This window comes from Drosophila ananassae, chromosome 2L, assembly GCF_017639315.1.
Source record: "Drosophila ananassae strain 14024-0371.13 chromosome 2L, ASM1763931v2, whole genome shotgun sequence".
In the NCBI taxonomy this organism is placed as follows: domain Eukaryota; kingdom Metazoa; phylum Arthropoda; class Insecta; order Diptera; family Drosophilidae; genus Drosophila; species Drosophila ananassae.
The window spans coordinates 2,698,359-2,712,650 of NC_057927.1; the positions used below are offsets into that span (position 1 = coordinate 2,698,359).

At 43.9% G+C, this 14,292-nt stretch overlaps 5 protein-coding genes across 9 annotated transcripts; 3 read left to right on the plus strand and 2 right to left on the minus strand.

Annotated features, from left to right (window-relative positions):
* Positions 1-72: 72 nt before the first annotated feature.
* LOC6500429 (PAX3- and PAX7-binding protein 1) lies at positions 73-4,097 on the plus strand. 3 transcript variants are annotated; one of them, XM_032450009.2, is made up of 9 exons: positions 73-417; positions 472-758; positions 1,158-1,395; positions 1,463-1,645; positions 1,742-2,395; positions 2,462-3,010; positions 3,067-3,259; positions 3,320-3,643; positions 3,704-4,097. In XM_032450009.2, the coding sequence occupies exons 1-9, from the start codon at positions 201-203 to the stop codon at positions 3,753-3,755; spliced, it is 2,697 nt and encodes an 898-aa protein (XP_032305900.1). In that variant the 5' UTR covers positions 73-200; the 3' UTR covers positions 3,756-4,097. The 3 variants fall into 3 exon arrangements, with proteins under 3 accessions (XP_032305900.1, XP_032305901.1, XP_044570120.1); XM_044714185.1 differs by lacking the exon at positions 73-417 and having other exon boundaries at positions 625-763; XM_032450010.2 differs by lacking the exons at positions 1,463-1,645; positions 1,742-2,395; positions 2,462-3,010; ... (1 more) ...; positions 3,320-3,643; positions 3,704-4,097 and having other exon boundaries at positions 75-417; positions 472-763; positions 1,158-1,310.
* Positions 4,002-7,197, minus strand: LOC6500112 (E3 UFM1-protein ligase 1 homolog). Its single transcript, XM_032450011.2, has 7 exons — positions 7,056-7,197; positions 6,898-6,956; positions 6,710-6,829; positions 5,649-6,649; positions 5,116-5,593; positions 4,393-5,051; positions 4,002-4,334 (listed from the first exon to the last, which is right to left on the minus strand). The coding sequence occupies exons 3-7, from the start codon at positions 6,784-6,786 to the stop codon at positions 4,195-4,197; spliced, it is 2,355 nt and encodes a 784-aa protein (XP_032305902.1). The 5' UTR covers positions 6,787-6,829; positions 6,898-6,956; positions 7,056-7,197; the 3' UTR covers positions 4,002-4,194.
* A 361-nt stretch (positions 7,198-7,558) lies between these two features.
* On the plus strand, positions 7,559-10,588 carry LOC6500430. Of its 3 annotated transcripts, none has more exons than XM_014911069.3 (2): positions 7,559-7,711; positions 9,678-10,588. In XM_014911069.3, exon 2 carries the CDS (start codon positions 9,714-9,716, stop codon positions 10,068-10,070), a length of 357 nt encoding a protein of 118 aa, XP_014766555.1. In that variant the 5' UTR covers positions 7,559-7,711; positions 9,678-9,713; the 3' UTR covers positions 10,071-10,588. The 3 variants fall into 3 exon arrangements, with proteins under 3 accessions (XP_014766555.1, XP_001953201.1, XP_032305904.1); XM_001953166.4 differs by lacking the exon at positions 7,559-7,711 and adding an exon at positions 9,292-9,609; XM_032450013.2 differs by lacking the exon at positions 7,559-7,711 and adding an exon at positions 9,424-9,498.
* A 108-nt stretch (positions 10,589-10,696) lies between these two features.
* On the minus strand, positions 10,697-13,109 carry LOC6500111 (THO complex subunit 4). Its single transcript, XM_001953167.4, has 4 exons — positions 12,672-13,109; positions 11,774-11,969; positions 11,455-11,652; positions 10,697-11,247 (listed from the first exon to the last, which is right to left on the minus strand). Exons 1-4 carry the CDS (start codon positions 12,933-12,935, stop codon positions 11,078-11,080), a joined length of 828 nt encoding a protein of 275 aa, XP_001953202.1. The 5' UTR covers positions 12,936-13,109; the 3' UTR covers positions 10,697-11,077.
* An 88-nt stretch (positions 13,110-13,197) lies between these two features.
* LOC6500431 (dephospho-CoA kinase) lies at positions 13,198-14,282 on the plus strand. Its single transcript, XM_001953168.4, has 3 exons — positions 13,198-13,395; positions 13,493-13,784; positions 13,865-14,282. The coding sequence occupies exons 1-3, from the start codon at positions 13,284-13,286 to the stop codon at positions 14,169-14,171; spliced, it is 711 nt and encodes a 236-aa protein (XP_001953203.1). The 5' UTR covers positions 13,198-13,283; the 3' UTR covers positions 14,172-14,282.
* Positions 14,283-14,292: the final 10 nt, after the last annotated feature.

Here is a 14,292-nt window from a genome sequence, read left to right on the forward strand (position 1 = left end):
TTGTTTTAATGATAAATTATCATTTAAATAGAATAATTTAAATTCAAAATATAAAGCGAATTTCTTAGAGTGCCTTAGGCTCACGCACACACCAAAGGCATGGTGTCATCTCTAACTCAGGCAGCCAAGAAGAAGAAACTTTTGCAAAATTGGCTTTTCTCCGACTCCATTGATTAAACAATTGCCAGACTAGGATAAAAATGTCGCTTTTTCGTAAGCCAAAGAAAATCCAGCGTCGTGTATTTTCCAGCAATGTGGACGAGGACGGAGATGGGACGTCGCTGGATCCGGACGCCGAAATGGAGGCGCCTTCGCCACCCATTATCACTGGGAAGCGGGACAAAGAGAAGAGCCGAAAGCCAATAAAAACACAGGATGATACCAAACCGAAGGCTCTGCTCAGCTTTGCGGATGACGGTGAGTAGCCCCTGAATTTCTCCGAAGACTTAGTCACACATTATATCCTTACAGAGGACGATGGCGAAGTGTTCCAAGTGCGAAAGTCGTCGCACAGCAAGAAAGTGATGCGCATGATGGACAAGGAGCGGCGAAAAAAGAAACGCGAGGAACGGGCGGAGAACAGCGGGCAAGCCGGCGGCGAAAATGGTAGTACACAGCATTTAGAGTCGTCTTCGGGTTACGCCAATCCACATTCAGATGTTGGCATTGGCCGGAGCAAGGGTGCCAGCGATCAGAGTAAAAGTAAAAAAAGTGATAATCATATGATCCAAACCGAAATACGCACAGACGACTTTGTGGTAAGGTTATTATTACTCAATTTCTTCCACAATATACCGTTTAACGAAATTTCAACATCAGAAATTAAAATTACCATTATCTTAGAGCGATTAGAAGCAATGATTTTGCAACTATATATGTTAATAGCGTTTGTGTTGTTGTAGCTTCAATTAGAGAGCTCTTTACACTCTATATAGTTAAATAACCGCTTAGGTTGCCTTTCTAACTAAGAGTAATCTGTGATGGAAAGTGATTAGGTATATTAGTCGTTACACAATTTAGGGTATCTGTTCTTGAATCATATCTTATCCAACACCGATTACGATTGCATGTCTTTACCAACAGCATGAACATTTTCTCATTTTATAAAAATGATTCGAAAGATCCCAATTAATATGCTCTCTTCCCTTGTTCCCCAGCTAGTGGTAAAGAAATCAGAGACTCCAGAGGGAATATTAAACGGACGTGCTGCCCTCTGTGCGGGACGGGATGACATGAGCGATGAAGATAACCAATCCGAAGATGGTGGCCAGGACAAATCGCATCATCGTTTCTCTAAGCCGGAGCACCTGAAGCAAATGTTGGAAAGCGGCTCTATACCTGATGCAGCTATGATCCACGCCGCCCGGAAGCGACGTCAGCGGGCTAGGGAGCAGGGTATGCCAAGGCCTATTCAATATTTAAGTCTCCAATTAACCTCCCTTTTGTCAAAAAAACAAATCAGGTGCCGGCGACTTTATTCCCATCGAGGAGCCAAAAGAGCAACCCAAAATCAGTACACGCCTGCCTTGTGAGGATGTAGAAGGGGACCAGTCTGATGACGAGGAGCGCATGGACATGAACGACATAACTGGACGCAAGGAAAGAGAAGAGCGACGCGAGCAATTCTATGCTGTCGAAAATGATTGTATGTAGAGGGGACCGGTCCGACCCTGGGCAGTTGCAGATGCAGTTTTTTTTGTTTATGATTATCCTTTTTTAATACTTATTTACCTTTTCACAGCCACGGATGAGGACTCTGACCGCGAGATGAACGAATGGGAGAATCAGCAGATTCGCAAAGGCGTCACAGGTGCACAGCTAGTTCATGCCCAACACGAGACGGTGCTTTCCCGCTTCATGATAAAGCCATCCATGACGAGTGGCGGTAGTGGCCTGGACGATTCTGAGCCTCCACCACCACAGTCTACCTCCACGCTGCTGGAAAAGGCTTACGCCAAAAACGCTTTGGAACGTAGCAATTTAGCCACGGCAGTTCGGGCAGCTTCCAAATCGAAAAAAGAAAAGGGAAAGCCCGCCTCATTGCGGACGCCACAGGAGATCTTCGAAGCCATCAAGTCACGACTCGCTGAACTTAAAGAAAGATCAGCGGATCACAGTGCCAGCATAGCCAGAATCAGTTCAGAACTCAAGTCCTTGAAGCTCCAGCAATTGGAATGCCAACAGAATGCTCCCGCAGCAGCGGCCAAGTACAAATTTTATCAGGAGGTAAAGTGCTACGTTAACGACTTGGTCGACTGCCTCGCCGAGAAAACGCCACTGATTAACGATCTGGAGAAGAGGGCCCTGCAGCAATACGGAAAGAATCAGCGATATTTGGTGAATCGAAGACGTCAAGATGTTCGAGATCAGGCAAAGGAAATCGCCGAGGCTTCAAGTAATTATATACCATGAAGTTGTTAGTTTCAGATTATTCTAATTTTCAAATTATTGCTTTTTTCAGAACCCATCTCAGCAGCTGCCCGTCGAACCCCCGAATACGAAGAGCAAGTCCGGCGCGCCGCGGAAAGGGAGGGTCGTCGGACGCGCCGGAGATGCGAACGCGAACGTAACGACCTCCTGGCCTCCCACTTGGACGGCATGTCCAGCGACGACGAGATCCCCGACCAGCAACAGGAGCAAAGTGTGGCTGCCTCGTCACAAATTGAATCTCAATCTTTAGAGGCCTTCGAGGACGTCACGGATGATTTCTGTAAAGTGGAACTAATTTTAATGAAGTTCTATGCTTGGCGGAAAACGGACATGTCCTCGTATCAGGACGCATTCGTTAGCTTGTGCCTTCCTAAGGTTTTGGCGCCAATTGTCCGACACGAAATGCTGTTATGGTCACCAATGCTGGACGAATACGCCGATATTGAGAATATGCGGTGGTATCAAGCCTGTATGTTATATGCCTGCCAACCTGAAGAAACAATGGAGCAATTAAAGAACGATCCGGATGTTAATTTGGTGCCGGCGTTAATCGAGAAAATTGTGTTGCCCAAACTAACAGGTGAGCACATCGAATATGGTTCAATTTCTAATAATAAACCTGGAATCTGATTTCAGTTCTAGTGACGGAGAGTTGGGATCCGTTGTCCACCACGCAAACCCTACGCCTGGTGGGCTTTATTAATAGACTGGGGCGAGAATTTCCTCTGAGTGGAACCAACAAGCAGCTTAACAAACTCTTCGAATCCATTATGGAGCGCATGAGATTGGCCCTCGAAAATGATGTGTTTATACCCATCTTTCCCAAGCAGTAAGTGTGAAAAAGGATAAACAATAGAACCACTAATTGAATTGAATCTATAATTTCCAGAGTACAAGAAGCCAAGACCTCGTTCTTCCAGCGCCAATTTTGCAGCGGGCTCAAATTGTTCCGCAACTTTCTTAGCTGGCAAGGCATCCTTGCTGACAAGCACTTGCGCGAATTGGCCATTAGTGCTCTATTGAATCGTTACCTACTTTTGGCCATGCGCGTTTGTACCCCAAACGACGCCATCAACAAGGCATATATCATTGTAAATACACTTCCAACGGTTTGGCTATTACCCAACAGTGATACCCTTAAGAACTTGGAGCTTTTTATTAATTACATTAAGCAAACGTTAGAGGGCTGTGATGCAACCAATCCAGTTTTTATGTAAGTATTCTAATTGTTAGTAAGAATCATAACTAACTTTTCTCTGTTTTTTGTTTTTAGACAATCCAGCGATAAGGCCAAGCAAATTCTTCAAAGACTTCATAGTTTATAAAAAGTAGCCACCGCCACTAACTGTCAGAACACATTTCAATCCTATCAACTCGCTTTGGAACTCATCAAAAGCACAATGTCCGGTTTGTTAGCAAATATAGTAACTAAAAGAATCCCCTTAGGTAAATACAAATCGCTCAACATTTTCAACAAATCGATGCTTGAGCTTATCGAAATCCAATCAATCTACTACAATGTTTTTCTATTAACTTTTAAACCTCCAAACCAAAGTGATAAAGTGGGGAACTCTGTTTTAATGCTCAACCGTTTTGTACATTTACTGATTGTATTTAGGCGACTTTCATGCATAGCAATAATAAAAACAATTTATAAACTATGAAAATTTAACAATTACACAATCGACTGCGGACCATAACCAATTACTTTGAAAATACAATGGCTCAAATGCATGGTGAATTAAGGGGGAAATTAAATGTCAATTAATCAGCCTTGGAGACGGATGCGCGGCTATAGTTTTGCGCCAAGTCAATGACTTCCGTTTGCATAGCTTGCAGTTGTTCGTGGGCGATCTTGGACTCGCTGCTGTCTGCCGCTGACTGCAGCACTTGAAGGACCAGATCTGCAAAATTATAAATATCAATAGTGCACAAAGGATAAAATATCGAAGCAAAACAAACCATGATAGCGTAGAAGCAACGCATTCTGAGGATCGCTTAAAGATCCGCGAATGTGTTGCAGAATGGCCGAGACGAATTTTCCGGAAGCGTGCAGGATACAGCCGCTGATTGTTGTGAATAGGATCAAGGCAGCCAAATGCAGTAGCAGCGCAGGATCGTTACACTCTAGCAGCTGTTCCTGCAGCTTCTTCTTGTGGTCGGCAATCAAGAGACGGTCCTTTTTCTTGTCCACTTTTTTGATAATCATACTGCAGGCCTTAAGCACAGCTTCCGTGGCTAGTTCGAATTCGTCGATTGACTTGTTCAAGGCCTTATTTTGCTCCAACAGAGCTGAGCGGTATTGGGCATCGCACTCCTGCGCCAACTTGTTACGTTGATCCACATTCAAGTTGCTATTTTTAACAGTCAGATTGCACTCGGCGGCCACGTACAGTGATAGTTCATTGCAGATATCATTTCCAAGGGATTTGAGCAAGTACTTGACCAGTTGGGTTTGCGTGTCTTGAGGGAGAAGCTTAAGGCCTTTTTCGTAGAGCCGAATATCGACAAGCAGCGTGTTAATGCGATCTTGGATGGCAGCATGGGTCTGGCGACGATTGGTCTGTGGTGTGGCTTCGAACAACTCCTGCGCACGTGCCAGCGCCGTTTGATTAAATTGGCTTTAAATAATATTTAAGATAAAATTAAAAAACTGTGGAAGTACTATTATATTTCTTGACCTACCTGGTGTATAGGGATGCTATGGATTTGGCCAGATGCTCGAGGCCTTCTTCCTCCAGGGTGGCCGTAATCAGTTTCACAATATCGGCAGTCTTTACAAGTTCCAATGGCTTTACAGTCTTTTTATTGCCACCACCACCGCCTCCTTTTGTATTCTGATGCACATCTTCATCGTCGTCACTGTCATTCTGAGCTGCTGCCGCCCTACCCCTGGCATGCTTTTTAGTGGACTTTGTCTTGGTCTCTCGCCCCTGGGCTCCTCCACCCGCTTTTCCAGAAGCAGCCTTCTTTCTTCGCTCATCGCGCTTATCTACCTTGCCATCGTCCTCCAGATCTTGTGCCGAGGAGTTTCCTTTCTGGGCCAAAGTCTTTTCCACGATATGCTGCTGGTAAATACCACTGTCGATGGCCGCCTTGGCCTGAGTTTCGGCCAAAGCCTGGCAGGGTTGGACCAACTGCTGGAGGTAAGGTTGCGAAAAGACTAAACGAAAACATAAATTAGGCGACATCCGATAAAATCACAAGAAGGTACAGACCAATGCTATCCAAGTACACAAAGTTGCTGGGGTTGCTTTGCTTTTGGGCCATAATAGCAGCGAACACCTCCTCAATGTCTTCCTCCGACAGATTAGAAGGCAAAATGCTGGAAAGGTCGAGATATTGCTTGGTGGCACTGCACTCGTTCAAGGCTGTCACCACCGTTAGCTCCACCAGTCTGGCACCGAGGGCAACGCGCTTTAGGAAGAGGAACTCCTCGCTGGGAAACTGCTTCCTTATGTAAGTTTTAGGGTCGGATATGCCCAGTTTTTGGATGGCATCGTACTCTAAGAAGCTGTTTTGCTTATAGAAGGAGCTCACCCAATCCGATTGCGTTTTGGCATAAACGTGCGGCACATACTGGGCGTTGGCCATCTTAGATGTAACCTGACCGGCCGGAGCAATTTCATCTAGAAGCGAATGGAAGATTTTCTCCTGCACACCAATCTGCTGCAGAATCACAGCAACATTCGTGGGCCGGGTGATAGCCGCTAGTGCTCCTCGAATCTTGGCCTTGCAGCGCTGAATATAGGCTTGAGTGAAAAACACTCGCGGATTTGTGGTATCCTGCCGTCCCTTGATGATCTTTCCCAGGTGCTTCTCTACCACCTTATGCTGCAAGAATTCAGAAGGCAAATCGAATTGGGAAGCTAGTTCCGAAATGGAGATCTCTCCTCTCAAAGCTAGTTTCTCGTTGATCTCCTGAGCGATGTGAGTGATGTATTCCTCGTCAATGAGCTGGCCTAGCTCAAGATGAATGCTCGGGTTTTCGGCAGCAATCCGTTCAGCCAGACTGACGACACGGGATAGGTCCACATTCAGTGCTTTGCTGACCTCCACCAGATTAGCTCTACCTCCGTTAACGTAGAGTTCGTCCTGGATTTCTCGCTCCAAGTGGTCTGGCGTAATGTACTCCTTTCCATCTACGGTGAACACCACGTCAAGGAGTTGTTTTTCCAGAAGAAGCGTCACAATCTCCACACAGTTTCGTTCCGAGAGCCTTACAAGAGACAAAACAAATGAAGCAGTCGATAAGGATTAGATTTCAGCAATTACTTACTTTTGCAACGTTGACGTAAGCTGCGCTTTCTGAAAGTCGGCTGCCAGCCGCTTGATCTCGTCCCAATCACTACCCATCCTCGTTATTAATGACAGAGATCCTTTTTATTCAAATAGAAGCCTGTAGATAATAAGACATCAGGATAAGATTACAGATCATGAATATATATACATATATATTTTACATACGTTATCGGGTCAATGAGGTCTTCTTTTGCAGCGTTGAACACTTGACGAAAAGTTATATCCTTTTATACGAAGGTAAGATAAAAAATCGAATGATATGAGTAGAAAAACCACAAAGTCCACCTGTAGTGCTTGATTTACGGATCGATTTTGGGTTTTACCTTGTTTTGAGTTATTCGTTAAAAGTCTTGAAACGTCAACAAAAGTGCAGCAAGTGTGTACACACCAAGATACCACCATTTCCAACACAAAATTTCACGTTTCCCAACACTGAAATTTGGCGCATGCAATGCCTTATTACTGGGGACAAATTAATTGGGATTTGAATATTTAAAAAACTATTATCTTTGTTTTAAATTTTGCCTCCCATTAAATTCTGCCATATATCGACCGAGGTCAGCTGGACTGTTTCTGCCGGAGTACTATTTACTTCTGCTACCGTCAAGAATATTGGCGCGTGGATTCAAAAAATACTATTTTTTCCCTTGACTTATAGATTTGTTTAAGTCTACACGGTAGATATAAAATAATATTTCAATGAACTTTAAAAATAAACAAAACAACAAAATTTAATCGTAATAAAAATATCTGTGACTTGGTGTGACCAAACAAAATATATTTCCAAATGAAATCGATATATTCGTGGGAAATATTTCGATAAAAATAAATATTTCAGGATCCCTGGCATCTCTGTTTTCAAAAAATCAACGGTTCATCGTCGAGGGTGCGTCTTTTGCGTCTCCGCGGACAATTTTCATACATCTTCCATTTTCAAACAACGCCGACGGTGTTCAGGTGTTCCCAAGTCTTCTCATAGGTAAGCATTGTCAAATCAGTTTAATAAACTACCACCTAACTGTTTCATGGAAGCAATAGATAAATCAATAATTCCCACAGGCCCTCTGTGAAGGCACTTTTCGCTTGTGTCATGGAATTTTAGCCCCCAAGCGCAAGCGCTTTGTGTGTGTGTGTATGATTCCGAGTGCAGCTGCCTTTAAATTTAATTTAGCACAGCTGGCATAAAGCATACATATGCATAAAAATAACACATCCTCTTGATTCCCAGTTTTATGTTGGACAACTCGCTCTCCCCATCTGCCGCCAATGTTCGCGGTGTATTTTAGTCGAGAGAGACTGCATGGGCCAAAGCAGCCATCTAGCTGGAAGCGGTTTAAACCGAATTTTGGCCAACATGCACGGCAACCTAGTTACTGTTGTTGCTGTTCTGCTCGGCCAGTTTCCGTGTGCATCACCGTTTTGGCTCTAATCGAGTCGCAGATACATTTTAAGTAGGCCCCGCCGCCGAAACTTGATTTCCGTCCGTCCTAATGTGCTTTTGCCTCATTTATTTACTTATTTAGCGGCCAGTCTATCGAGTAAATGCCGAAACCATAACAAAGCAAATAAAAGTTGAAAAGAGGAATAGCGAGGGCCTACAATTTCAAGTTATAGCCAGATTTCTCATTACTCATAATTTCTAAAAAAAAAAGGAAAAAAAAAATTACTACCAATACCTAAACACACGGTGATTTATATGTTCGCCGAAAAGATCATGGTGTGTGTGAGCCGGCAATCGCCAAAGGGCAACCGCAACTGCACAGACAAAAACAATTACTAATTACCAGTTTACCAGTTACTGATTCCTATCTCATGTCAACCCATTAACCATTTCCTCCGACAACAGGCAGTTGTCTGCAAAAACAAATTCATTTTTTAAATATTATCGAAACTGAAAATCTTTTCAGTGTAAAAGAAAAAGGTAGAATAACTGCCGTACTTCTGCCTTCTTTTTTTTTTTGCTGCCCTAGAATTTGCCCAGGTGGAAAACGTTTAACTGTGGGAATAGCCATCCATAGCCGCCACGCCACCGATAGAGGCATCTAATCTGGAGATCTTTGACTCTGCGCGGTCATTCACATTGCTTTGTTTTTCCATGTGCCCCAACATACATAATTGCCAGTGTGGGGTTTAAGCGATTTTTTTTTTGTGTTTGCCAACAGGCGGGCATCTACCATCCACCCCGAGTGGGATACACCCCCGGGGACTGGTTGGGGCATCGGGTTGACAATGCCACCCCCCCAGCGGATGACGCATTATTACAAACATTCTACAGCACTTCTGGCAGATGTCATCGCCTCTCTGGCGACCTCTTTTCCACTTTCCCAAGTACAATATAAGTAGAAAAGTAAACTGCCAACGAGGAGCATAGCTTACTACCGTGGATCTCAGTCAAGTGGTGATTATAGTATTTTTTAAAATATATTTCAAATGCAAAATGGAATAGAAAACCTTGAAGTATTATTAGTTTGGGGGGGGAAAAAAACTACATATATATTTTTGTTATAAAAAGTAAAATTTTAACATAAATCTTTCAAGCTTAACCCACTGTCACTTGACACCAAAACGAAAAACGAGTAAAAAATAGCAAAAACAACAACAAAGAAAGTGCGACCGCCACAAAACGGCGCAATTTCAGTTAACGGCAAAGTGCAAAAGCGCGGACCAGTAAAAATAGATAGGAGGTGGGGAGCATGATGAATTTTTATGTATAGAGAGGCCCAATAAATGGGGAGCCATTGGCTATAGAGGGAGTCCAACAAAGAGGTCTCATTTTCACTCCAATTTCCCGAATAAGTGTCAGTGTTTCTGACATATCCACATCCGCACAGTGGCGTGTCTATATTTCCCCAGTCCGTGCTAGAATTAGAATCATTTGTATGCTATTGTGTTGCCGCTGTCAACCACACCGCATTTGACTCACTTTTCATTGCTATTCATTGCAGCCGAGTCGAGTCAGTCAGTAAGCAGAGACCAACACAATGACATCCACCGAGCTTAAAATTGGACTTACCGGCAGTGCTCGTCCCTCCAGCCGAGTGCTGAAGCCACCAGGCGGCGGCCATACCAACATCTTCTCGGAGCCCGAAGTGGCAGTCAACGCCCCACGTCCCAAGTACAATCAGCAAAACTCCTCGAATCTCAACGCCTGCATGGGCTCGACCGATGCCAACCAGGCCGTCGAGAAGCTGCGCGAGGAGGTGGCCACCCACAAGGAGGAGGCCAAGGCGCCAACACCCAGCCAGGCAAAGGAGCCGGCGAACAAGGCTGCGGCCACGAACGGAGAGTCACGTGGTCGCGTGCCACCAGGCGGATACTCATCGGGCGGCTTTTGGTAAAAGAGGAGGAAAGGAGCAGTTCAAAGAGGAGCAGCTGCCAAGCATTTAATGACTCACCACACCAACACATCCTCAGCATCCTCAAACATATGCATACATAAACCTATAAATATAATTCGCTTATAACATACATACGTATACACAAATACCCAGAGGCGCATAAACTATACTCGTACGCAGATCCCCTAAGAAAAATGAACTTTTCGATTATAATTTAAAAAAAATCTGTCATAAGTTTTGTTTGTATTTCTGTCAACTATTCTTGTTCTCTCGCCTAAGCCAAATCTTTAACACGTCTAACGCATTTGTTAAATATTAAATTAACCGTGATTCCGCCCCCAAAATCTAAACAAAAAAATTAATTCTTAATTGACGGCTAAACATCTACCACCTAGTTTATCATATGTACTTAACGTGTCCAATCGAATCGATTCTAATAGTCTGTAAATCAGTTCAAAAATCAAATCCTTTTATAACTATCTATGTATTCCAAAATAAAAAAAAAATTAATTATAAAATTGGGCTTTGTTTTTAATGGTTTTTTTTTTTTATTGGTTCTTCTTCAGAGTTTGCCTCGAGGTTAAAAATGCAATTCAACCTATAAATATGAGTCAGAAGACACGCCATTTGGTCACGAAATTAATTCTAGTATTTATTACACTTCAGTTTAGAGTTACAGGTGTCCATTAAGTCGTCGTCGTCGTCGTCGATCCCTTTGTTAAAGCATATAACTATTTATAATAAATACAGTATCAAGTGTATTTTTGTAGGCGACTTATCAACTAGCCGCCGTATCTATAAAACTAACAATTAGATGAATGTGTGGACAAACGGGATGCGACTCTTAGATGTCTGAAGTTCTCGCTAAGAACTTCTCTAATGTTTTCTCTTCGATCCGGATAAGTATGTTGTACCATTGAGAGACTGTCCATTCGTAGACCTTAAAATTAGGGATTTGTTTTTTCTTGAATTTTTTTCTTGTTTAGGCTATTCAGACTATTGGCTATTTAGATCTTCATGTCGTTGATGTAAGAGTCCAGTTCGGCATCCAATTCTTCGGCAGTGGGTGCAGCCTTTCGTTCACGTCTCTGGCCACCACCACCAGCTGCTTTGCCAGCAGCGCCTCCAGCCGGACGTTTGAAGCTGCCACGACGGGAAGCACCTCCAGCTTGGCCACCTGAAAAATGAAAACATAAATAAGATTACATGTCCATCCATATGACTTTCTCCTATTCGCAATAATAAAGTTTATAGTAATTAAATATTCATTTGAAATAAACGCATATGGATATGCAAAATAGAATAATCTGCCGCCAAAAATGGTCTTATACAATAAAACTAGCTATTCATGGCCGATGATGAAAGTAAACATTTGGATACGCACCACCACGCTTGAATGGAGCTGATGCACCGCCGCCTACGCGACGCTTGACATCGACTGCGGCCACGGGGCGCGACAAGGAAGCCACATCAGAGACGGCCAGCTGAATAGTCATGGGGCGTCCGTCCAGGGGCACGCCGTGGTACTGTTTGATGGCCTTCAAGGCGTCGCCTCGACGTTCAAAGATTACATCAGCGGTTCCTGCAATGATCAATAAAAGGAAATTAGTTGTTTGCATGGGGAAAATAAAGTTTTTAAAGTGATTTTATTCATTTCTTCAAAATATGAGACAATTTGATGGCCTAAAAATACTACTGCTTACCTAATGAACGGCCGGAACGATCATAGTGTACGGCTGCCTTCTTCATCGGCCCGAAGTCGTTGAATAGCTCCTTTATATCCGTGTTCGACACGCCGTAGTCCAAGTTGCCAACGATTAGTCGGGTAGGGCCGGTCCCGGGAGCACCCCGCTTGGGTCCGTCGTACATATCGTGCTTCCAAGCGCTGTTCACATCGCCCTAGAGGTGGGGGTAGTATTAGGTAGAGGGTATGTTGGTTGGTTTGTTGGTTGTTTGGTTGGTTCGAGTCGAACGCGAGGAGGGAGTAGCAGTGACAGTGACAGTGGCAGTAGCAATGGTAGCAGTGGTCGTATCCTAGCCTCAACGACTGCCATAAGGTGCGGAACTCTAGAAATGTTTTGCTTAGAAAAACGTTAACGGGAAAAGAGAGTGACTCATTGCCACTATGGTAGCGCAATGCTGATGTTTAACTTTGGTTTTGGTTATAATTTTTTGTTTTTCTATTTTTGGTTTTAGTTTCTGTAACGTGAAAACGAGGTTAAAGAAAACTTTTGTGTCGAGGTCGCCTCAGATTTGAACTGCGAAGAGATCAAGGTCGTTTCTGTTATTGGTGTGGGTGGGGGTTCTATTCTGCTCATAGAACTGCTCTATGCCCTTGGAAGAGCGGAGAATGGATCTCAGTCTATCCTTGTCCGTCGCTAACGAATACGATTCCCGTAATGCCAGGTAATGCCAGTGGCACCGTTAGCTGCGGCCATTTTGATTCGCATCCGCGTACTTTTCCTACTCGAACTGGTGTTAGTGTCAACGGACTAGCACTGTCCTTGCAAGTGCCAACATGCAAGTATGAATATTCTGCTCCGGCTGCTCCATAGCCCCGATGCCAATTCGACTCTGCCCGAGGCGAAACGTTTCAATTACCCTTGGAAACTTGGACTTCTGCACCGCGCCTGGTGCGCCGCCCGGCCGGCGACCCTTCAGCACGCCACCGCCAGCGCTTCCACTGGCCGGTCCTGGTTTTCGCGGAGATCCACCGGCGGCGCCACGTCGTGCCCCAGCGAAGCGCTGCGGTCCACCCGGACGGCGAGCACCGCCAGGACCACCGCCACGACCTCCCTGCGGCTTTTTCTGCGTGCGATTGGACTTGATAATATCATCCAGGCTCATTTCGATTTTGTCCACCATTATGCTGCTGATTCGTTGTTCTTCGGTCGCTATAAATATCCTTTACTGAGCTGTCTCACTAAATTTAATAATCCGTGCAGAGTGCAAAAAAAAAGCGCGTGGAATTACACAAATTTCTGTAAAAACGACGCACGAAAAATAATTTCTTTTTTCAAGATGGCGATCTGGGGAAAAAAGTGTTGAGCAATGTCACCAGTTTTCTTATCTACATCTGATGTAGATAAATTCTTTCGACAAAACTCAAAAAGTTATTTTTGTGATGTTAATTTTGGTCACACTGCCGTTTTTAATTCCAAAAAAAAAAAAAAAAAAAACGATTAACATTCCGAAAAATATTGCATTTTAATCATGTTTATTGTGGCAGTTACTGGTGGCATTGCCTCAGGGAAAAGCACAGTCAGCAAAGTATTTCAAAAGCAGGGTATCCCCGTAATAGACGCAGATAAAATCGCCCGTGAGAGTGAGTAATAGTCGAGTGTATGAAAAGTGGAGCACTTCCTTTTCATGATTTGTAATTAACGACAATTGGCAATTGTTATCGTTACACTTTGAAATAGTTGTGGAACCAGGTCAGCCCTGTTGGAAACAGATTCGTGAGATCTTCGGCGATGAGGTGTTGTTGCCCAGCAAAGAGATAAACCGAGCCGTTCTCGGCAAGATGATTTTTGAGGATAAGGAGCTGCGGGGGAAACTCAATAAGATAACCCATCCGACCATCCATCGCAAGATCTTCTGGCGGGTGTGCAAGTTGCTGGTCTCCGGACACGCCTGGATAGTTTTAGATCTGCCGTTGCTGTTCGAAACTGGAGTTCTCATGGATTACATTCACAAAATTGTCTGCGTATCCTGGTGTGTTTCGTTTCATTTTAAGAGTTTACAAATATTTGTAAGTTTTTTGGAACGTCAATAACTATGAATTGTATTTTTAGTGACCAGGATAAGCAACTGGAACGATTGATTGCCCGCAATGAGCTATCGGAGACGGAGGCTCGGCATAGGGTGAACTCGCAAATGCCCCTGGAAAAGAAGTGCGAGAAATCTCACTTCGTCATCGACAACAATGGCAGTGTGGAAGAGACGGAGTCATCGGCCATGAGCATATACAACATGATGTGCGAGTCCAAGCAACATTGGCTTAACCGCATCTCCTTCCTGGGCCTATTTCTGATCGTAGGCTTCTCGATCTACCTTCTGTTGAAGGTGTTCAACAAACTGCCCGCATCCTGGCAGATGTAGAAGTATTTATGCCATTGGACGCTACTTTTCGTGTTAATGCAATTGAAACCAAACAAACAATTATGCTATTTTAACGCTTGCTAGGGAAATATACGTACATTGAAAAAGAAACTCAAAATTA